Source organism: Wyeomyia smithii, chromosome 2 (genome assembly GCF_029784165.1).
Source record: "Wyeomyia smithii strain HCP4-BCI-WySm-NY-G18 chromosome 2, ASM2978416v1, whole genome shotgun sequence".
Taxonomy (NCBI): Eukaryota; Metazoa; Arthropoda; class Insecta; order Diptera; family Culicidae; genus Wyeomyia; species Wyeomyia smithii.
The window spans coordinates 236612213-236635429 of NC_073695.1; the positions used below are offsets into that span (position 1 = coordinate 236612213).

Genomic DNA, 23217 nt, shown 5'->3' on the forward strand with positions numbered 1-23217 from the left:
ATTTAAGTCTGTTTATTGTTATACGAGTAGGATATATTCTCGATAAATATTTTATCTTTTTTGTGTTTTTCAGGTGCTATAACACTACAGGGAAGGAATCAGGTGAGTCGCATGTATTTTCTTGCGCTAGATATTGAAGTCGAATAAAAAATAAAATTATAAATTCCAAACATTTACTGATGCAAAAAATAGCGCCTATAATTATAAATTTTTAGACAAACACTGAGTAATCTTAAGTAAAGCAAAAAACCAATTAGGCGTTGTTTCTACTGGATATACTGCTCGTACTGTTTCTTATTGTGTAAGGATCATATGTCTTCTCTGTAATTGAAAAATTCCTTAACCTTCACACCACAAGCGTCCTGAATAACGCGTGCAGAAGCAAGAAAAAATATATGGGCAGCCTAAAGAGCTGTGGCTTTTTTGTTAATAGCTTTCCGATTGAGTTTAAATACATGACTTTGATACAAATTTTGATTATTGTCATTATTTGATTATGATTCTGCACAGCGCTGTTATTCCTGTATTTTTAGTTTCTCATGAATCCTTGTTTTTGCCGCGGTCGCCTTTCAGCAGTTTCTTAGTGCTAGATCCAATCTTGATAACTTGTTCCTGACGTCGTTTGATCTTAACCAAAACGTAATACAATTATGGCACTTACAACTCTAAACTCCACATTTAACCTAAAGACAAACCCTAAGACGCACACTGCTAAAATTCCCCACGAAACCGTTGAACCTAAAAACATGTTGGCAGTTTGCTTTGTTTTGCGGTGCAGCAATTGCAGTACAGATATTTATAAAAAAAAAAACACTTTATCAGCCATCCGCTGGCGGTCGCTACCGGCGATCTGTTGCCGGGTGAAACCGCTCTAATGGCCAGCGGCGGTTTCTGTCGAGTCGGATCTCTACCACTGCTGCCACCACCAGCTTCGTCACCCGCCACAGGAGGTGTCAGTAATCGTACTTCTCGCTAGACCAGCCGAGCACGGTTTTAAAGTCGCTTGGGTGCTGCACCTCTCGGCGGAAGCTGTGCTCGATCATTAAGTATTTGCGCCGGGACTTGGCAATGTTGTGCCATCGGTAGCGTAGCTTCTTGAACGCGATCACATCGATGATATACTTTTCGATGAACAGTGCAATCAGGAAGTTGGCGAATCCGTACGCCACTATGTAGGCCCGAAAGATCATGTCCTCTTCGGGAATGACTAGCTGGAAGAGGTCTTGGAGCCATGACGGAGGATACACAGTCAGTATGATGGAGACGATCGTGTTGAAAATGATGCTAGCTAGAAAACCATAGTTGGAGAAGATTGATCCGCGATATGGGGCTCCTTTGGAGAATACAATCGCTAGAATTATATACTGGTAACAGGAGATGCTGAAAATGGCGTAGTTTTCGTAGCAGCCCAGGTCGTTCAATGCTAGCTCGTCAGTATAATTGAATGGTGTAAACCAAGGCTGAGCCTGGATGTGATACCAACCGGCGACCTGGAAGCCTAGCGCCACTATCAGATGTAATGCCAGCGACAGCAATGGGCTCAGTGAAATCAGCGAGTTCGATGGGACTTGTTTAACCAGCGGACCGTCGTACGATGATGTCTTTCCGAAGAAAAATGCCACAACGGAAATGATGAAGAGATCAATGTATAGGAACTCGAAATCCGTTAGATTAGAATCAATCGAGTACAGGATTAATACCGATGCGAATTGTACCAGAGAGTAAGCCGCCATGTATTTGAAAATACCGAACGAAGTTACTAGAGCCGCCCGCCCTTCCTTGATGACTTTCGGTACACAGGCGATTGTTGGATTCTTCGATGTGAACGGCGAGGCCACTGAACTTTCTGCATCGGACAGCGATATCCCAGTATGGGCGGCTTTCAAGGCGCCACAATCGTTAGCTCCGTCGCCGCACATTGCCACGTAGTATCCCAAATTTTGCAGATCGCTTACCAAATGCTGCTTCTGATCTGGGGACATTCGCGCAAACACCGTTCCGAACGTTAGTATCGTAGGTACTAAATCCGGAAAATGCTCCTTAATCACAGCCCAAGTCTTTCCGGTTAGAGCGAACCTAAACGAAGCTCCCTTCCCCACCATATCTACTCTGACCGATTTCTCATCCACTCCGTCGACGGTTATCCGATGTTCATCCTTTTCGAAATTACTCAACTGCGTGGACAACGTACACGTATCCATCGTTTCACAGCTGCTCACACTGTTCGACTGGGTCATGAGGGTGTAATTTCCGTTACGCTTCTCACCACTAACCGTATTATCATTGATAATATCCGACTGGGTAAGCTGCGGCTGTCCGGTAACATCATAGCTTAAGAAATACTTCCCCAGATTACTTTTATCCACATGCGCCGTCAGCGTTACTAAGCTTTGTCCCGGCATAACCATACCGCAGTCATGCGCGACGCTTGCCGCCGTCAGCAAATTGTCCCCGGTCACCATAATGCAACGTATGTTGGCCGCATTCAAACTGTCTATCACCTCTTCCGTGTCCGCCTTGAGCCGATTCTCCAATATCACAAAGCCCAAAAACTCCAGATCGCACTCGATCTTCTCCCGTGACACCTTCTGAATCTTAGTGTAGTTCATCTTCTTGTCTAACGATTTGTAAGCAATCGCAATTATCCGGTAACCCTGCTGCGCATAAAAACCTAACTTAGTGGTAAAGTCTTCGGGAATACTTTCCGGTTTGCACAGACTGTTAATCATCTCGGGAGAACCCTTAACATAAACATTAAAATGGTTGTCCGATAGCTTCCTGGTGATTACGGACATCCTCTGCAGCGCGCTAGTGAAGGAAAACTCCCGCACGATACCGATGTCGTTGGAGTTATCGTACGTTACATCCAGCTCCAGGTTCGTATCGTTCACCGAGTCCCCCCGAGGCGGTTTTACGATCGTCGGGAACAGAAGATCGTACTTGGTCTCGTCGGAAACGTTGGCCTCCTCCAGAATCCATCCAGTTGACTCGAAAATTTTCAAATCCAGTGGATCACCTCGCATCTCTCCATTTACGAATGTTATCGAATGGCACGTCACCATGCCACGGAGTAGGTGCTCGGTCAGTGGTAGTCTTGAAATTTGCGTTAATGGAATCTGGAAATGATTGGTGCCGTCCTTCGGTAGAACACCCCACATATCTAGACCATCTTCGGTTAGTGTGCCCGTCTTGTCAAAGCAAACGCAGTCGATACTACCGGACACGTTGATTGCCCTTGGTGATACACAATAAATGTTGTTTTTCTTCAACCGCTTTTGAGCGTACATTCGACCTACGGTCATAGCTGCGGGAAGGGCTGGAGGTACAGCAATAGTAATGAGATCCAATGATTCTACGATAATTTTCAGGGCACCAACTCCTCGCCAAATTTTTGTCAAAACTGTGTACAAAAAGCCACAACCGGCCACAAAAGCTAGCACCATGATGAATTTGTACGAATCTTTTTCGAATTTATAATCCACCGGAGGGGGATACAGAATGGACCGAATTAGACCACCCTTGGCGGTAATGTTTCCCGTATTTATCACCTTCACCAGCACTTTCTCACTGCCGATGTACCGGGTTTGGATGACCTTAGTCCCGCAGAACAGGGTGTGTCGAGCGTGCTCTTTCTTATCGTAGTAAAGTTCTCGTTTCAGCGGTAGTGGAGTTTTCGTTACGGGAACACTTTCGCCGGTTAGCATAGATTCGTCCAAGATACAGTTGCCGGAAATCAAAACCGCATCGCATTGCATTGTGCATCCGTTGGCAGGAATTTCGACAACGTCACCTGGAACAAGAAAGCGTGTTTCGATCTGCTCTGGCTCGCACCCATCCCTCAGCACCGTTGCTGTATCGCTACTCTTCACCGTCGAGTAAAGAGCTTTCTGGTTCTTCTGCGTTTGAATAATCGATAGCGAGATTCCGAAGGCGCTCATCAGCAGGATCACTGTGGCGTAGTAGTAGTAATCGTAGGCGAACCACAAACACACGGAGAATATTTGAAACACGTAGAACGGGTTCAGCACCTCGAGAAACAGTAGCGTAATGATCCCTCGCAGCGGAATAAGAATCTCGTTGCTACCGTACACCAACCGGCGAACATTTTGCTCGTACAGCGACAGGCCTTTGTTGTGGTGGAGCGCCACACTGGGAACGTCCAGATCGAGGCCTTTCAGCTTCAGGAATCGTTTCGATTCACTGTTCCAGATGTAGCGCAGCTTCTTGCAGTTGAAGAATCGAACCGAGTCGAAGTGTTCGAATTTTCCGCCGGATCGATGGAAGGACGCCTGAAACGGGCTGAACTGGCTGAAGAAAGCAACCGGATCGGTGATGCCAATAAGCTGCAGCTCCTTGATGATGTTGGCACCGTTCGGGGTAGGTTTCTTGCTGGCTGGGGCACTGGTAATTTCCCTGTAATTGAAGAAAGAACAAAATGGAGATTGTTAGTGTTACTGTTGAAACCTACGTAATTTAATTTATCAAGCGCGTAGCATGGAAATCAGGCCTTAATGTTTCCTTCGTGATCAATGTGAACAATAATGGAAGGAACTGACGCTTCGATTACTGGATGCAACATCAGCGCACCCACTCCACTAAACTTCCTCGAATTTCACAAGTTCGTCGCAGTGAGTCTGACTCAATTTTTACCTTCTAATGTTATACTAAAAATATCTATATAACTGAAATTTACTTTTAGGTTCAAAAGTGAATCAGCCAAAGTGCGTGCTTTGAACGGACATCGATTAGTGCATGACTAACAGCATTCGTAATTGAATTTTACGACATTGTGCGTGTACTTTATATCAACATGCTTCGTGGCATTGAGAAACTGGTATGATGCAAAGAGTAAAATGAATTCTAAACTCTACTTAAAAAAAAAATAGAATCGAAAAAATAGAAAAGAGCGTGCTACAACCGGATATTCATGATGAAATTATCATCTTCATTTTTCAAAGTTATGCAATTAACTACGATTAATTTGTGGTACCCATTACTCCTCAATTGCTACAAAAATATCAGTTCGGTTCGGCGTTGATTAAATTCTGCCGATATCACAGCCAAATTACCCCGCTCGAAATTGGATCTTACAACGTCGCAAATATGTATTATCACTGGCCATTAGCTTTTGATAATGCATTTATAACAATCACCATAAAACGGCTGGCATGGTAACATTGGAATTCCTATCTTCGCCTATCTCAAAGCGTAGCCTTCGTGCGATAGCAACGTGGTTTTATGTGAGGGTCACTGGACCTACCTATACCTGTACCGATTTCAGAACTGTTTCAGGGTGATTTTGCAAAATGACAAAGTGGTTTTAAATCGATTATAAATTTGTCTATTTTAGGTGCCCGTTGCTGTTTCACGGAAAACATAAAGCGAAAACATGAGCCTTTCGCCTGGGTAATGCCTTTTTAATGACGCGCAAAATAGTTTCTGTCTTAGTTCATACCAAGCGACAGTCTTTTGCTTGCTTGTTGGCGTTTCGTATTGTGACGAAATTAGGACGGAACAGGCAAAGCTAAGTACGATTGGCAGCATGTATTTTGGGCGAAAGTTCAAAGCGTACGACCAGTCCGTTGCGTGGGAAAATCCATGTCATCCTCAGGTTGGACGTAACACAAACAACAGCCGAGGAAACATTCCGACAAGTCATCGCACATTCACTGCTAGGGGCCGATGTGATAACAATGACCTACATTCTGTTCCATGTTCTATCGTTCGGCACACTTTACCTTGATAGGATATACAGGTGCACGAAGCTAACCTTTAAACAGAATCTGGCTACATGTTCGAACCAGCAGTTAGTGAGAATCTCAAGCATCTTCTCCATAAAAGTCCTGAAAAGATTTTGAACAAACGCCAACGGAAGAGGAGTGCAAATCCTTACGGCGTACAGTTTGCTTTCAAAATATCGTGCGAGTTGAGTGGAAGTACACTCTTAAGTTTTTATAGCTTGCCATCCACCTGGCTTTCAATGCAATGAATAAGGATTTCACAACAGTGCGTCTTGAACTGTCCTACAGATCAGACGTTTTTTCGGTTGCTTGTGGACTGGTCTTTGACTGCCTATAGCTTCAAAGTTTGTGTTTTGTCAGTGTGTCTTTTAAAGATTACCTGAAAGTTATTTCCCATCAGTCTTTCTCAAGACTACCTACTTTTGAATTTAACATTTGTTTTAACATTTGTTTTAACTTTTTTCGTATCACCTGAAATGGCTGGACGGAAAAAGAAACCTCGCATCGCTGCGGGGAGGAAAAGAGAGGCATCTCTTTCTGACACATCGAGTGTCTGTAGTGACAATCCTTTTGATATTTTGCCTGAGCAAGAAGCTGGTGAAATGGAAGTTATTAATAACGGAACTATACAAAATATAAAATCTTTAAAAAAGGAGAAAGTTCCACCTATTGTGGTAACTATTTCTTCTGAATTTAATATATTCAAAAAGGAACTTTCAACGTTTGTTTCTGACGTTAAAGTTACCTATCAAATTGGCCGTAGAGGTGAATGCCGCTTATTAGCCGACTCAGTAAAGGGTCGTGATCGTCTTGTTCAGTATTTAACTGACAAGATGTACAAATTTTTTACATATGACACCAAGAACGCCAAGCCGTTCAAGGTTGTCTTGAAAGGTCTCACCAACGATCAAACCGTTGATGAGATCAAACTTACTTTAACAGAATTACTTGGCATAGCCCCTACCCAAGTAATTCTAATGAAACAAAAATCACGAGGCGAAAACAGTCAGAGAACTGGAATTTCCCTTGTTAATTATTTAATTCATTTTAACCGCAATGAGGTTAACAACTTAAAATTTTTTGAAAAAGCACATGCTTTGTATAATGTGCGTGTAAAGTGGGAAATTTATAGGAAGTATGGCGGAGGTGAAAAGCATATCACCCAATGCCGTACTTGCCAACGTTATGGCCATGGTTCCAAATTCTGTAACATGGACCAAAAATGTCTTAATTGTGGAGACTCTTCTCACAAAAAGGACACATGTCCTGTGAAAGAGAGTAAAAATTTTCGCTGTGCGAATTGTAACGGCAACCATATGTCAAATTTTTATCAATGCCCAGTCCGTTTAGCAATTGTTAAGGCAAGGCAAGGTAAACAAAATTCAATTTCTCAATTAAAACCAACTTCAAAACAAAATTCTCCAAGCGTACCAGTGGCGCATAGTTTACCTACTCCTTTGCATACCCGTTTAACTTATGCACAGGTTACAGGTAGTTCGAACATTACACCGCCTAGTGTTGGTAGTTCGAAAATGACCGTTAATATGGGTAAGCAAAACACGCTAGAAAATAATTGTACACCTATTACTTCAGCTAATATTGCTGCCGAAAATATTTTTTCTAATGTCAACTGCCTGGGGCCTATTACGGCAGGTAAACTTTCTTTTTTGCAACAGGCAATGTTCGATCTTATGAACGCCATGTTGCAGGCAAAATCAATGTTTGAAGCCATTCAAATAGGCACAAATTTTACTATTAAAATTGTTTCTAATTTAAAATTTAGCAATGATTTTAAATAAAACAATTAAAATATTAAATTGGAATGCTCGCTCATTGAAGGCCAATGAGAATGAGCTTTTTAACTTTTTAACAGTAAATAATGTGCATATTGCAATTATTACTGAAACATTTTTGAAACCTAACATAAAATTAAAATATGATCCCAATTACGTGGTTCATAGATATGATAGGATTCAGGGTTCCGGCGGTGGAGTTGCAATTGTTATTCATCGCCGAATCAAACATCGTGCTCTTCCCCATCTTGAGACGAAAGTTATTGAAACTTTGGGAATTGAAGTTCAAACTGAACTTGGGATTTTATTTATTGCCGCAGCATATTTACCATTTCAATGCACACGCGAGCTCAAAAATTATTTTAAAGGTGATTTACAAAAACTCACCAGAAATCGTTCGAAATTTTTCATAATCGGCGATTTTAACGCTAAACATCGTTCATGGAATAATTCTCAAAGTAATTCCAATGGCAAAATTTTATTCAACGATTGTTCTTCAGGATACTATTCTATTTTGTCTCCGAATAGTCCTACATGCTTTTCTTCTGTAAGAAACCCTTCAACAATTGATTTGGTGCTTACAGATCAAAGTCATGTATGTAGTGATTTGATCACACATGCTGACTTTGATTCTGATCATCTTCCAATAACTTTTTCTTGATCACATGAATCAGTTTTAAACCCTATGAGCTCTGTTTTTAATTATAACAAGGCTAATTGGGAAAGATACAAAACTCATATTGAGAGAAATTTCAATAATGAGCTTGATTTGCAAAACGAAGTGAATATTGATTCCGCTTTGGACGCATTAAAATGTGAAATTGTTGATGCCAGGAACTATTCTGTTCCAAAGGCTCAAGTGAAATTTGATTCACCAATAATTGACGAAAATCTTCAACTTCTAATTCGTTTGAAAAATGTCCGCAGACGTCAATATCAACGTTCTCGTGACCCTGTTTTTAAAACTATTTATAAAGATTTACAGAAAGAGATTAAACATAGATTTACTCTTCTGAGAAATCAAAATTTTGAGACTAAAGTTGAAAAATTGAAACCATATTCAAAACCATTTTGGAAGCTGTCGAAGATTCTTAAGAAACCTTCAAAGCCTATTCCAGTTTTAAAAGATGGTGAACGTTTTCTTGTATCCAATGAACAAAAGGCTCAAAGACTTGCTCAGCAGTTTGAGAGTGTTCATAACTCAAATTTGAATTTTGTGAGTCCAATTGAAAATGAAGTCACACGTCAATTTGATTTAATTTCTTCCCAGAATTTTTTACCTGCAGAAATAATTGAAACTAACTTGAATGAGATTAAATCAATTATTAAAAATTTCAAAAATATGAAAGCACCTGGTGACGATGGAATCTTTAATATACTAATCAAACATCTCCCTGAGAGCACAATGGAATTTTTAGTGAAAATTTTCAATTGCTGCTTCAAAATTGCATATTTTCCCAAATTATGGAAAAATGCAAAAATTACTCCCATTTTAAAACCGGATAAAAACCCAGCTGAAGTTTCAAGTTATCGACCAATCAGTTTGCTTTCTTCAATAAGTAAACTGTTTGAGAGAATTATTCTTAACAGAATGATGTCACACATCAACGAAAATTCAATTTTTGCAAATGAACAGTTTGGATTTCGCCATGGGCATTCCACAACTCATCAATTGCTCAGAGTTACTAATATGATACGAGCTAACAAATCTGAAGGTTATTCCACTGGAGCTGCTCTTTTAGACATAGAAAAAGCATTCGACAGTGTTTGGCATAAAGGTTTGATTGCGAAATTGCGAACTTTTAATTTTCCAATTTTCCTAATCAAAATTTTAAAAAATTATCTTACTGATCGAACTCTGCAGGTTGTCTATCAGAATTCAAAATCTGATAGATTTCCTGTCAGAGCAGGTGTGCCTCAAGGTTCAGTCTTGGGTCCAGTCCTGTACAACATATTCACTTCAGATCTTCCTGATTTGCCTCCAGGATGCTTAAAGTCATTGTTCTGCGATGACACAAGCATTTCCGTAAAAGGAAAAAGTCTTCGTGTCATATGCAGTCGATTGCAGAAAAGTTTAGATATTTTTTCTTCCTACTTGCAAAAGTGGAAAATCTCTCCCAATGCTTCTAAAACTCAAATGATAATTTTTCCGCATAAGCCTAGGGCTTCTTTCCTCAAGCCAAACAATAATCACGTTGTCAAGATGAATGGGGTTATTTTAAGTTGGTCCGACAAGGTTAAGTACTTGGGACTAATTTATGATAAAAAACTTATTTTCAAAGAGCACATTGAGAGTATACAAGCCAAGTGCATCAAATATACGAGATGTTTATATCCTCTCATTAACAGGAATTCTAAACTTTGTTTAAAGAACAAACTTTTGATTTACAAACAAATTTTTAGACCAGCAATGCTTTATGCTGTACCGATCTGGTCAAGTTGCTGTTCAACAAGGAAGAAAACGCTTCAAAGGATTCAGAATAAAATTCTGAAAATGATTTTGAAGCGTCCTCCTTGGTTTGGTACACTCGAATTACATAGACTTACTGGTGTTGAACCATTAGAAGCTATGTCAAATAAAATTATTAACAATTTTCGACAAAAATCGTTGCAATCCTCAATTGCTACGATAAGCTCTCTTTATAGCCAATAAGTTAGCAATTAAGTTAGTTGTAAGTTTACTTCCCCTTTTCTGACAAGTAGGTTTAAATCCCTACGAATGATAAGTCCTAATTGCGAAAGCAAACAAATCCTAACAATTAAAATTACAAATTTCTAACAGTGTTGAGAAGTCACCATTTGTGATTGGACACACATACTCATTATTTACTAATATTTATCATAAATACTTAAGCTACTAACAAATCCCCCCTTAAAAAAAAAAAAAAAGGATTTCACAACATACGCTACAGCGTACCACATTGATGAACTCATACTTTTATATGCAGTTTGCGTTCAAGTTGGAATGAAAAAAAAAAAAACGCAACTTTTGCTGTTAGACCTACAGCTACAATCACACTGTCCAACGGTATATGGTATTATTTACCGAGTCAGCGAAGCACACCTTCCTGTGCCGTAAGTGAAAATCACCGATGAGTCAGGAAACATCGGAAACGTTTGTGAAATACGGTCCTCTGGCGCAATTGTGCGCTAAAGAAAGTTTACTATTCCGCGTAGTGATAATGAATGCCATTTTAAAGATGTTGTTTATCTTCTCGAAAAAAAGAAAGATAACAACTGCTCATATTATTCAGATGAGTGATTAGGGCGAATAATATGATTCAATTTGTTATCTTACCGTGGGGCCTTTTAATACCCATTGTCACCCGATTTTTTTCTATTGCTGCATAATAAGTGCCTAGCATGTGACTGCCGAGCACGTTTCATTGTGGTTTTATCAGTTTAGAGATGGTGTGGCTTAAATTAATTTGCAATTGTTTAATTTTCCCTCTCCTCCTTGGTAAGTCGTTGAATAATAAAGCTAGTTTGCCACATGTTCGGATGTCGACTTAGGAAGACTGTCGAAGCCTAGTAAAAATTGAGCTCAAGAAAGAAGGTGCAAACTTGCAGTTAATCCAGGAATGATCGGATCAATTCGCAAAGTAATGTGGAATTACCCATCTAAGTTTTATTTTATCTTCCATCAACTTTATCGGGGTTTCAACCTTCAACGATCTGTGCAATCATTGAATTGATGCACTGGACTGACCCTTCATTCTACACTCTACTGAACCCGGCCAGAGTTTGATTAGCGTGATTGTTCAATCTGTTGTGGCACTGACAGCGGTGCTAGTTCTCATCGCACAAGGTCTGATAAAAGAAATGCTTCAGCATGAGTAAAAAATCAAGATGTTGATCGTCTGCGATCAACCGTAAACATTCTCTATTTTCTTCAGTAAATAGCGATAAGCACACTTGTGATTCGAAGGTCGCACGCAAGCTTGAGTTATCCAATACGCAGAACTGTTCGTAGGAGGTGTTTATTTACAACAACATTTATGGCAGTGAGAAAAATAACTCGACGCTTGAATACTTCTGCTAATTGCTGTCGCACTGTCACCGCCAGCAATTGGTTGAATCATAACATATAGCCGAGTCGTCACATCAAATAAGCCGTTAATCAATATACCAATACACTAATTTCAAATGGGATAAATTTTGTGTATCCAACAAAAAAGCAAGCAATTTATTATTAACGCGGGAACATCCCCTTGCTTAGAGCAGTCGCGCGAAGGGCGAGTTAATGCAGTGCTGGGTATTTTTTATATTTCATAGACACGTGCTTCTGCGTCACTGGCTGGCCGGTAGCGGCGACGGCCTTGTTGGTTAAAGCCGCCGCTCAATTAACAAAATTCAATCATAAATTTCCGCTGGCCCGCTACGGAGGGCACGTCGCTTAGCAATCATGGCTGTCGGGACGATCGAAAAACACATTGGCGATATTCTTGCCGTGTGCGCTAATTGATGTGTCCTAGAAAAAAAGGGTAGTTGTCGAGTTTGCTCGAGTGACAGTGCTTTGGCTGAAAATTTGAATTTTGGACTGTTAATTCATTACCGGTCCTTGCATAGGGGTTTCTTAGGAATGTTCTATTAACGTTTTCAGACGTTATTACTTGTTTCTATTGTTAATGTTTAATCCCAGTTGCGAATATTTCCAGATCAACAATCACTACTCTAGTTTCAACACACCGTCATACATGGTATTCTACAATACCGGGCCCAGGGTAAAACCTTGCGGTACTTCTGCGGTGACTGGTGCGCATTCCTGACCCTCATCCGTGCTGTAAACGAGTAAACGATTTTTATACAAGGACACGGCACGCTGAGACTCCGTAGCGTAAAAGCTTCACCTTCAGTTCAGTCTCACAAGTCTATTGAGGATAATCCTTTCAAGCACCTTGCCCTCTGTGTCTAGCAGACAGATTGGTGTATATGGTGGTTTCCCGGCTTTCGGCAGCAGGACCAGTCTCTGTCACTTCCACTTATCCGGGAAGCGGCAGTCATCTAAGCACAATAGATCTACTATCAATGGTTGCAGTGGTTCAATCTGCTACAGGAAAAAAGCATTTCTGCATGACCGCCCTGAACAACCCGGGGGCTACCTTTATGGCCGTAGGTTCGGGATTCCGTCTAGTTCCAAAGCCTTGCTCATCTTCGAAGAATTTGCGATATCAAAGAGATCCTCATTCGTAGCCTCCTCAATCTTTGCCCGGCTGCCGTCACTCACCGTTTGTGGTGGTTCGACAACCAGAGGCCAGGGACTTGGATCACGGCGTGGAAATAGTTCCTCAATTTAAGTAACCAGGCGTCCCTCATTTCGTGGGACAATCCTGCGTTCATCTAGTAAACCACAAGATATCACATATTTTCACTGAGACGGTTGTCCGGTTGAGAAAACACCACAACTCGCCGTTTTATGGATTACTGAAATATGTGAAGTTTTTCACCTTTCCGGAGATAACAATCAAACCAAATCACCACCTCCCGCTCATCTTCACTGAAATAAATTGGTGTCCCGCGTTTGAGCACACTCACTCTGGTCACTTTAACCTCAATAATCCGCACTAACATCGCTGGTAATTGTTTGTCCGGCGTCGACTCTCTTCTAGTCTTGGCCATTATAATCCTGTAGGCGTGCCACTAGCGCATAGTCTGTCAAAGCCGGCTTGTTTTTCTTACTCTAATTGTGTTCTTGAGCGAAGCCTTTGCAGACGGCGTATGCGATACGGCGCTCCTCTCGTTGCAAATCGCTAAGCGCACACTGCATTCTCCTGGCCTAAGGCATCTGACGGAGTGCATCTACCCCAACGATTCTCAAGCTATTTGGTAAATCAATTGTACCACTACTATAGAGGGTACAACTAATTTAGAAAATATCGCCAAGGATAAAAAAAAGGTTAAGAACTGCTCTGTCGTAAACTCCCAAACTGACGTATGTGTAAGTGTTTGGACAAATTTCAACAATCAGATCTGTACATAATGCAATAATATGTTCGTTGCCGAAAGTATGATTTGTGAAAAATGGTTAACTGACTGGAGTTATGTTATCAACGTTGTTGAAGAAACAGCGATTTTTTTTTCACTTCTTCTAGTCGCTCAAAAAATGTTTGCTTTCATAAAGCCAGAGCCAGTGCCGGAAGATCTAGGCGTATCTGAGACAGAAGCTATTAGACATAGGAAGCGCGCAACGGATTTTAACGGATAAAAGGTGTGCTTTGGGGGAGAATTCCAGAAAGTCAAACTGTTTACACAGTTACAATTGAAAAAAGTACAGAAGTCAACGTTCAACCTTCAATTACTGTCCAATTTAAAAGCACAAATCGAGAAATCAAGGAAGGAGCATATTGTAGAAAAGCTCTGTCCTTTGAAGCCTTAAGAAAAGGGCGTCAATTTCGTTGATTCAACGATAATGTTGATGAATTCTGATTACTGATAATATTATTCTAGTCAAAAAAGAAATAAAACGATTAAAATCATCACTTTGTTCTTATGTTTCGTTGGGTAATGTTACAAATATTGTTATTTTCTGAACCCCTACCTAAACTTTATTACCATAAGGCGGCATCCAATAATTTTTCGATCCCCATCCTCCTGTGTTTAAAAAATGTAACGCAGAAAATTACCTTCCTCTGAAAATACGATACGCTTTCATTCATTCTCATATTCAAAATAAATGATATCCTTGAAAGTAATAAACGCCACAATTCAACAGATAATTTAATCACTCGCTGTGAGAATGTTATTAAAACTGATGTCCTGAAGGAAAACATGCTAGGAAAACATTGACAAAGCACACACAGCATTAAGAATGGTGCGTGTTTTACCGAACCGAGCCAAAGGCGCGCATTAAGCAATCGATGTTTGATGCTCGTCTTCGGCTCGGCATGCAACGAATATAGAACAGCACCATACCCTGGGATCTCCAAAAAAATAAGAAAATCTTTAATATTTTTTGCATGAGAATCTGTATAAAATCTACAGATTTCGTGGAAAATATGTAGGAATCTGTATGTTTCTGTAAAATATTGTAATCTGTATTTACAAATATCTGCATGGAAAAAACATTCAGGAATCGTTATTTCTCCCTGATCACCATGTTTTCAATTAAAAACATTATCCATTCACTGGTCTCGCCGTAAAAATGTATTTTGGTACTTTTTTCGGGTTCGCACTGAGACGCATTCAAAGACTTATTATTTGTATTCACTTAAAACTGTTTAAAGATTTATTTTCAACTTGACGAATTAAGCGACTGTAATTGTAAGGAAACAAAAAACTCATTTTTCATCTTTAAAAACCTTGCCACGGTTGTTTGCCGGAATTTATCGATAATTTTGTCTGATATATTTCCTCATGTTTCTGTATTCCCTCTCCTAGGTTGAGGGGCGTGACGGTTTTGCAGTTAGTAATATCTGGTTTAAATTCACGAACTAACATACTCTTTCCGTTTATGTATTATACAATACATATCCAGTCTAAAAAAGACAAATGCAAGTTGCAAAACATCTTAAACGTTCTTTGGAAAGACTATGATGGGCTTTTCGGTTGTTATCAAAATAAGGAAGCAATGGAACTTAACCTAATGACATACTGCATGACCATTGTGAAATGATTTCAAAAGTTTATAGAGCTTATTAGATTTTTGCATTGCAAAGGCCGTAATAAGACGAAGTTAATAAAAATTCAAAGTACTATGTATACAAAAGTCGTGCCTGTTCTATTTCGGTAGAGAGAATATAGAAACAATCTTCTTAAAGGATCTGGAACTAAATGATCCTGGAATAAAACCAAATATTCAGTTTAATAACGACCTATCATTTTTTAGCAAAATTTGAGGCTTATCCACAATTTAGAAAAAAATGCAACCACTCTGATCGACAATTTTCGATCTGGTTGAAACTTTGCACAAATATTTCTATGAGCTGAAGGTGTCATTTGTTTGAATTACGACTAATTCGTAAAAATGTTTACGTAAAAAGAGTATTGATGATTTAATGAGAAATATTATTGAAGCCAGAACGGTTTATTTGATCGGTGTGACATCTTCGGTAATGTTGTAGATAGTAATTTGGTTTTCCGAAAAAAATGAAAACTGTGATTTTTTTTATTTTCGAAGACAATATACCGATCACTTTAATTTCCCAGATGGTCTTAAGGTACGATGCTGGCCTAACAAGCCAGGAGAGACTGTTAGTGTCAGTAGGATCGTAGCGCTAGCCCCACAATTGTCCTGTACACTAAATAGTCGGCTGCGAAGTCTGTGTATAAATAAACAGAAGGTCAAGTTCCGAATCGGAATGTGGCACCAAGGCTTTGCTTTGCTTTATACCGATCGAATAAACTATTTAGATACTAAAAGAAGTTTTAATTCTTTAACTTGATATCCCTGAACTGGCAGCAGCAAACTTTGAGGTTATCTCCTGAGCCGATTGTCTAATAACGATAAAAAACAGGTTAAAAATCTAAATGATTTGACACTATTCTTCGGCGAAATTGGAGACAATAATTTTTTACCATTTTTTCAGAAAATCAAATTTTTTAATTTTTTACTTCTAATTTTTTAAGTTCGAACAAGTATCAATGTTTAGCTAACAACGTGTAGTTTTTAGGTAAAAAAATCGGGTCTTACATCCGATATAAACTTTTTCCTGAAACGCCAAAATGCTTTCAACAAATTTGCTGAAAACATCACATAAATCCAACTATTCAAATGGGCTCAAATAAAAAGATTAGTTTTATTGAAAATTCTAACCTTTTTTGACGTAGGACTACGTCTTTCTTCACTATACTGGGGTAAATTCTGGAATGAGCATATATCGTTTATAGTTGCCAGATCGGATGTTTCATATGCTATAATCAATATGCCATGTGTTTGAAAAAAAAAATGGTCAGTATTTGCTGGAAAGCCGAAAGCCACATTTTTAGAGAATGTACCAAGCACAGGATTCTGAAAATGACTGTGTTTCCATGACAGCAAATTTCAAACTAATCCGGCTCTTATTGTATTGCACTTTGCACAGCTCTCTATACTCCCCACATGTTCAGTACACAGTCCGACAGCACACACATGCAATGCCAAATGGGCTGTTATTTTTCATCTCCTTATGAATGTTGGTTCTTCCAAACTGTCACTAATGACAGCCTTTACAGCGTGAAATCCTTCGGCACAATTCCGAGCAGGCTGTCAGGTAATTATGATTCACGAGATGCTATAATGCAAACGAGGCAGTGCGCAACACAAGATAGCTTCGTTTCATGTGTAAGCTTTAGCTGTATGTGAGCGCTCATGAATAGCTTATCAATGAGGTTGTTAGAGTAAAAAGAGAGAACAGTTGTCAGTATAGTGTCTGACCAAGCGTCGAACTAGGCATGCCGGTTTACTGATGTAGAAAACCTGGTAAGGCATAGCTTCGGCTAATGACATACTGAGGCGTCAAATGAAGCGAAGCGTTAAGCGTTTGAGAAGCGGAATAAACAGAAGCGTTGACATACTGGAGCGAGCGTCGCAAATGCGTTGTATTGTCATATTCCTAGATTTCAGTATCGGTTTTGTTTGAAGGAAATATGAATTCGTCCAATGTAGATTTTTTTTTGCTTCTTCAAGCACGATAAATTACGTTTTTAGTAAACATAGAGATTTTTTTATGAAATAAAATAATATTACTGAAGTGTGTTGCGCTACAGACGTAGTAAAAAATATAAGAAATTATTCTAAATTTTAAACCCGTTGACCCCGAGCAACGTTCAACTAGTTTATAATATCTATTAGGATTCGAAAAACCCATGTAAGCACAGCTAGTTACTCAGCGGCTTGCATCTTCGCGACCAAAGAAGTTAAGCATGCTAGATTCCTGCCAATTCGAATCAATACTCGACAATATCAATCAAAAATACCAGTGTTATTTTTCCGACGACCTGAAAAATTTTCCCGATAGTATTTTCTATCCTACTTTTTCTCTTTTCTAAGATTTAAGACCAAAATAAAGCCAATATAAAGCACCTGGCGACATCAGGTTTAGTCTGAACATGGTATTACTGCACTAACATTTTCTAAACATTTTGACATTTTCTAAATGAAAATGTATTTTATTTGCTTCGTTTCAATTACCAAACCAAAACAAAGCAAATATAAAGCACCTATGGCGATGAAAGATTTAGTCTGAGTATGGTATTACCGCGTACGTATACGCGCGTCAAAACACTACTCGTTCTGTTTCGCCGCCTCTACCGACGCGTCTTTGCCGCTCCAGTATGACCGGTTTGAGCGTTTCATATAGACGTTCGAAGAAGTAGCTCAGACGCCTTTGCGACGCTTTTTGCTTCGCTTCATTTGACGCCTCAGTATGTCATTAGCCTTCGAATCAAGAATTTGGCAACATTCACCCCATTCGGAAGTAACAACTCGGCGTCGTTATTGTCCCTTCATAGTATTGAGTCACTAAAACTTTTACAATGGGAATGGTTTGTCACTCCCAGCCCCATTCAGTTGATTCACTGTGCATTTTTACTGATTCGGATCAATCACGGAGTGCAACCATTGATATGTGCAGTTAGTCAAGCTTAGCTGAGCTAAGCTAAAGCGTCACCAATTAGTAAACCAAGCTCAAAAAAAAATTCACATTTTGTTGCTGGATTCTTTTGATCGCAAGTGAATGCTCACCTATGAGTGTAGCAGTGAAGATGGCAACCAAACAAGTTTGTTCCACAGGGAAACCTGATACGGAGACTTTAAAATGCACTTTAGATAAGCTTTTTGAAAAGCAGTTCTCAAGTTTTTGCATTTTAACATTTTGAAACCTGCGCAAATTTTGTGGTGACATTTTTTCGTCCATGCGCTTTTTTTGAGTTGAAGATTAGTTTTTGTAAATTTTTGGCACATCGCTGCAAAACCTGGTTAAAAGAAAACGATTTGTGCCTTGTTTTATATCCTATTAAAGACGCTTGCGCTGATACATGACAACGGCGTGTGACGCGCGATCCTCTGTTTATCTTTTATGGCAGGCAGCTTCGGTGGAATGTAAATGACGGCATTTAAATTTTGCCACATTGCTTTGCAAAATGCGTTCCGCGTGTGTTCACGTTCTGACATGTTTGGCTCCACCTTGCCATGCACGTTTGGCGGCACGCACGCACTCCAACTTAAAAGAACGACGCGAGCTCCCAAAATGCACCTTCCGGCGTTCTATTTTGTCGCCGACAAAAATCCACCATTGCTAGAGACGAAAAGTGGTTTAAGCCAGTTTCATCTAGCTGTCGAGGTAAAGATTCATATTTATGGCAATCGAGTTCACAATTCATGCCATAAAACGCGTCATTCGAATGTATACACACACTGTTGCTAAGCGTATTGACAATAACAAAATGCGAACCGACAAGCTATTTTCTAGTGTTGATAATTGTAGGTCTACGAGTTTTCAGCTGCTGCCAAATGAATTGTGGATTATTGATTCGCTTTGGCAGCTCGCTGAAGCACGTGCCTCCCAGAGAATTTACGGTTAAGTTAGAACAACCAGATACCATGGCGAAATATGCATTGCATAGAATGTTCTCCTGCGCAGCTCAATATATTCTTAGGTTGGAGATGTATAATTTGATCAGCAAATTTAACTGATTGGTTTGCTCAGAGCGCCGTTCGATTGATTGAAATTGGGATTGATTTGCGCTCCTCTCTTTAAAATGTGCACGCTGCTCGAAATTCAAATAAAGCACCATTTTTTTGGTGGCTTGTGTCATTTTTATCAGCTATCAATTCAGATGATTGTCGCCTTTAATTCGTTGCTTGATTGAGTTTCGCGTCATACGCGCATTTTGGTAGGAAAACTATCAAAATTGTCGTCATTCGTTTTAGTACCAAAACTTAAGAACTATCATACTCAAGCAGGTTTCGAAATTGAGAAAAGACTTTAAATACGATGTTTGACAGAAAAAAGGTTTGATTTTTTTTTAGTTTATTTTTGACGATTTACAAAAAATCATTCACAATAGATGCGTATACCAACTTTGAATCTATTTGTGAATTATGTCAAGAGTTCTAGACTAGGACTCCTAGTGAATGTATTTTACTTTTTCCTGAAAATTGGCAAACTTGATCTATAAAACATTATTTGGTTCGTAGCCGGATAAATTCTGCCTATCAATTTTTCAAGCAAAAATAAAAGTAAAATGAACAGAAGATAGAACAGTTAAATAAAACTTTTAAGAAGCCTAATAAGACTGAAGTTTATTGTTTTTGAGCTAATAGCTTCGCGCAACCTTCCGGGATTCCCCTTTCTAGTAATTACTCAAAACCACCCCCCAGTCAACGTGCACCGATCGATTTCGAAGCTGTCAGAACAGCCTTGGTTTTCTTTACACGCTTGATTTCCTTGCCTTTACGAGAACCTAACCACAAATGAAAACCCCTACTTTACTCACTTGATCGCGTCGGCATTCAGCGTCACAACGCTCTTGACGTAGTAGGCATCATGTTTGCCCTGGTAGCGCTCGTGTACCAGCACCTTCTGAGCCACCTCCAGCGAGCACTTGCGGTGGGTTGCCAGCAGCAGCCAGTGTTGCCACCAGTGCATGACCAGTCGGAGAATGCCGAAGGTCAGAAAGTATCCAATGTAGCAGAAAAACATACGAAGCGGCGATTTTTCATAACCAGTCACGAACATCTGATCTTCGTCGCCATCGTTCAAGATGTCGTGTACGGATGCCTGGGAAGTTTCCGTCAGGAGCTCCACCAGCGTGGACATGCCATTGGCATAGCGTTTTTCCTTGTCTCGATCGTAGCGCAGTGAGTTGACCGAGATTTTGGACTTAATCGACTTTTTGCTGCGAATCGAACTGTACAGTTCCTGGTAACCATTGGCTTGGTCCGGAATGTCCTTCGCCGCTGGAACCGGTGAACCGGCCGGCGGCGAAGGAGTGGGAACGGGATGGTCGCTAGTTTCGAGTGGCATTTCTGTATCCCCCTGGTACCGGTGGACACAACCAGTCAAACTTCGCCACCGAGCGAAGGTCAGGGGGGCTTTGCCCTCGTAATTTTCGTCTTGAAAATCAAACGGAGGTAATTATGGCCGCACGGCCGTTGCTGTGATATTTTGCAGGGGTCGTGCACTGCTGGCGGTCGTAATCAGCGGAGTACTAGGGCTGCTAGATATCGGTGCTATCTTCTGATGAAACGATTGTGGCTGACGGTCTGAGAAACTATTGACGAATGAAGCATTTCACGATGGTCACTAATACAACGCTAGGTTCCAACTTCTATCAGTGCGGTCGGAGTTTATTTTTTCATCTATTCTGCAAAAGGAAATAACAAGACATAGAATCAATGAAAATTCCGACGAAACGCACGCACTCGAAGTATGAGTTAATGGGATTATCAATTCCAATTTTGGAATTACAAAAATTACATAAGCATTACTATAATGTGGTTCCTACCTCTCGCTATCTGGCACTCGTTCTGTCGATGCGTTATTGCTCGCTGTACGAAATGTGTGACACGCAATCGATTTTCTCGGTGGCTAGGATTTACGATTTGATAATACTGCCGCTTTTATCAACACTTGTCAATCACACAAAAACCATATTGGTACAGAACCTGGTATTTTGCATGATTTCAAAGGACAGCGGCATGCAGTGTTCTGATTTTTGCTTCCTTTCAATAGAAAAATCTAAATTTCGCCTTGTTTCGAAACTACATCGGAGTGCCTTCGTGGGCCACCTCTTGAGTCACAAGATCTTCGTCTCAGCTCATCGACAGAGTGAAGTTGAAAAATGCCTAGTTCAGAATTTCCAGGAGACACTTGGTTTTCTTCACACTTCAGCTAACATGCTCAAGCACATGGATCACTTTTTATCACAGTTAACTCGAAGCACAACCTCACTGCCTTTCGTGGGCACACTTCAAGCATAGAATTTACATCCCGTGCAATTTTCACACACCTAGCAAGAAATATCAGCACCAATATCGAACGAAAATCCGGACCGATCCACAATTCACACGATTGAAGCTGAAACGCACGCACCGCACTGAAAGTGTGGACTGGAATGGTTTCAGGTCTGTCAAAATTTTTCACTCATGAGTCTGACATATTTGCTTGTAATTTTATCGAACCGCTCGGGAACTCACCACCGGCTTCGGTTTGCTCGAATTATGGCAAACTGTTTCGGCGCTTTCTGTGGTGAATAAGTCGCTGCTGACGAGTACACAGCTTCAGCTTCTTTGGGTGTGAAGCAGGTGAAAAAGACGTTCGTCGTGACGATATGACTAGCAGCTGTGAACGCACGAGTTTCAGAAATCATACTGACTAGATAGTCGCGCCAGTCGTGGCGATTCTAAACAAGCCGCAACACGATATAGCGGGAGAACACAGCGTTCGTGCTTTTTGTCTGTCTGTGGAATGAGTATCGCAAGTGTGAAAGGTGTCCTGGATCAAGCAGATACACTCACTTCACAACAGTTCAGATCTCAATATTGTATTGGGTTTCATCTGGAGAGCATGCTATTGTTTCTACATCTTAATTTAAGAACATATCAAACGATGTAAGATGTCCTTGTTATACGATATGATTTATAAACATGCCCAATTTACTAAGGATGTTTTTCATGCAAGAATGAAAAAAGCGCTTCAATTTTAGTAAAATGCGCAAAAAAATACCATTTCCACATCTTACGACAAAGTAAAAAATTTTTCTTTCGTAAAAAGTCCTAAGGGTACATGTGACTTTACAATTTTTGCTTTGCTTTGCTGATGATCCAGTAATATAATATTGTCACCTTGAGCTTGAGTTTGCACGATCACTTATTCCATATTTTCTCCTCTGTGATGGATCTGAGCTAGTGAAGTTGTACACAGAACCACCGTATGGTAGTTAATTTTGGATTAATTTACCGTCTTCAATATACAACAATTCAGTAACTTCCACTTTGTATAGATCAATATCGATCCGGCCACGTCCATATGGTCGGTTGGGGAAGAAGAGAAAAAAGTGTTCCAATCGTTGTTGCTATAAACCGAATTCACCTCTGCATCTTTAAAGACTATAAGGGAAAGGAAGGTACTTTTTTGTCACCGTGGTAAGTGACGATTTTTTATGTTTTCACTCTTCCCTTTAACGCTCAACTCGATTGCTCTTCTTTACTGAGCCGTGCCAAGCATCGACAAATATAATTGCCTAAAGAATGTTCATCAACTGTTTTTTTTTAGAATTCAGCTTAAGGGAAGAGTTGAAGTGGGGAAGCCTGAGAATAAATCCATGCGTGTAAGTCCCTCTGACATCTGATTCGAACTCATGACCATCTTCTTGTCAAAGCGAACTCTGAGCCTTGAGGCTACGCATCTCTCATATATTTTATCACCACGATGTTAAAAAAATAGGAAATTTTCCTTAATGTTATATGTGAAAAATTACTTTAGTAATGGGTGCTAATGAGGTTTAAAAAGTGTCAAATTAAGAAAAACCTAAATTAATCCACCTAGCGGCCAGACTCAGCCTTTCTCATTCAAACTCTGAGAAACATGAGTGAGATTAAATAGTCTCCAGGACACGTTTCTTTCCATAACTTTTGAACCATATGTTCAATTTTCATAAAATTCGAAAGTTAAGGGTTTTTTTAGGGAGCTCGTTCATTTAAAATCAATTTCGTTTAAATCGGTTGCGTAGTTTCTGAGATATTGATGTTTCGTGATTTTTAG

The 23217-nt window shown here is 39.9% G+C and overlaps 1 protein-coding gene across 2 annotated transcripts; it reads right to left on the reverse strand.

Annotated features, from left to right (window-relative positions):
* Nucleotides 1-724: 724 nt before the first annotated feature.
* On the reverse strand, nt 725-21810 carry LOC129722006 (polyamine-transporting ATPase 13A3). Of its 2 annotated transcripts, none has more exons than XM_055675176.1 (3): nt 20960-21810; nt 19949-20813; nt 725-4413 (listed from the first exon to the last, which is right to left on the reverse strand). In XM_055675176.1, the coding sequence occupies exons 2-3, from the start codon at nt 20476-20478 to the stop codon at nt 954-956; spliced, it is 3990 nt and encodes a 1329-aa protein (XP_055531151.1). In that variant the 5' UTR covers nt 20479-20813; nt 20960-21810; the 3' UTR covers nt 725-953. The 2 variants fall into 2 exon arrangements, with proteins under 2 accessions (XP_055531151.1, XP_055531150.1); XM_055675175.1 differs by having other exon boundaries at nt 19949-20818.
* Between the last annotated feature and the right edge of the window lie 1407 nt (nt 21811-23217).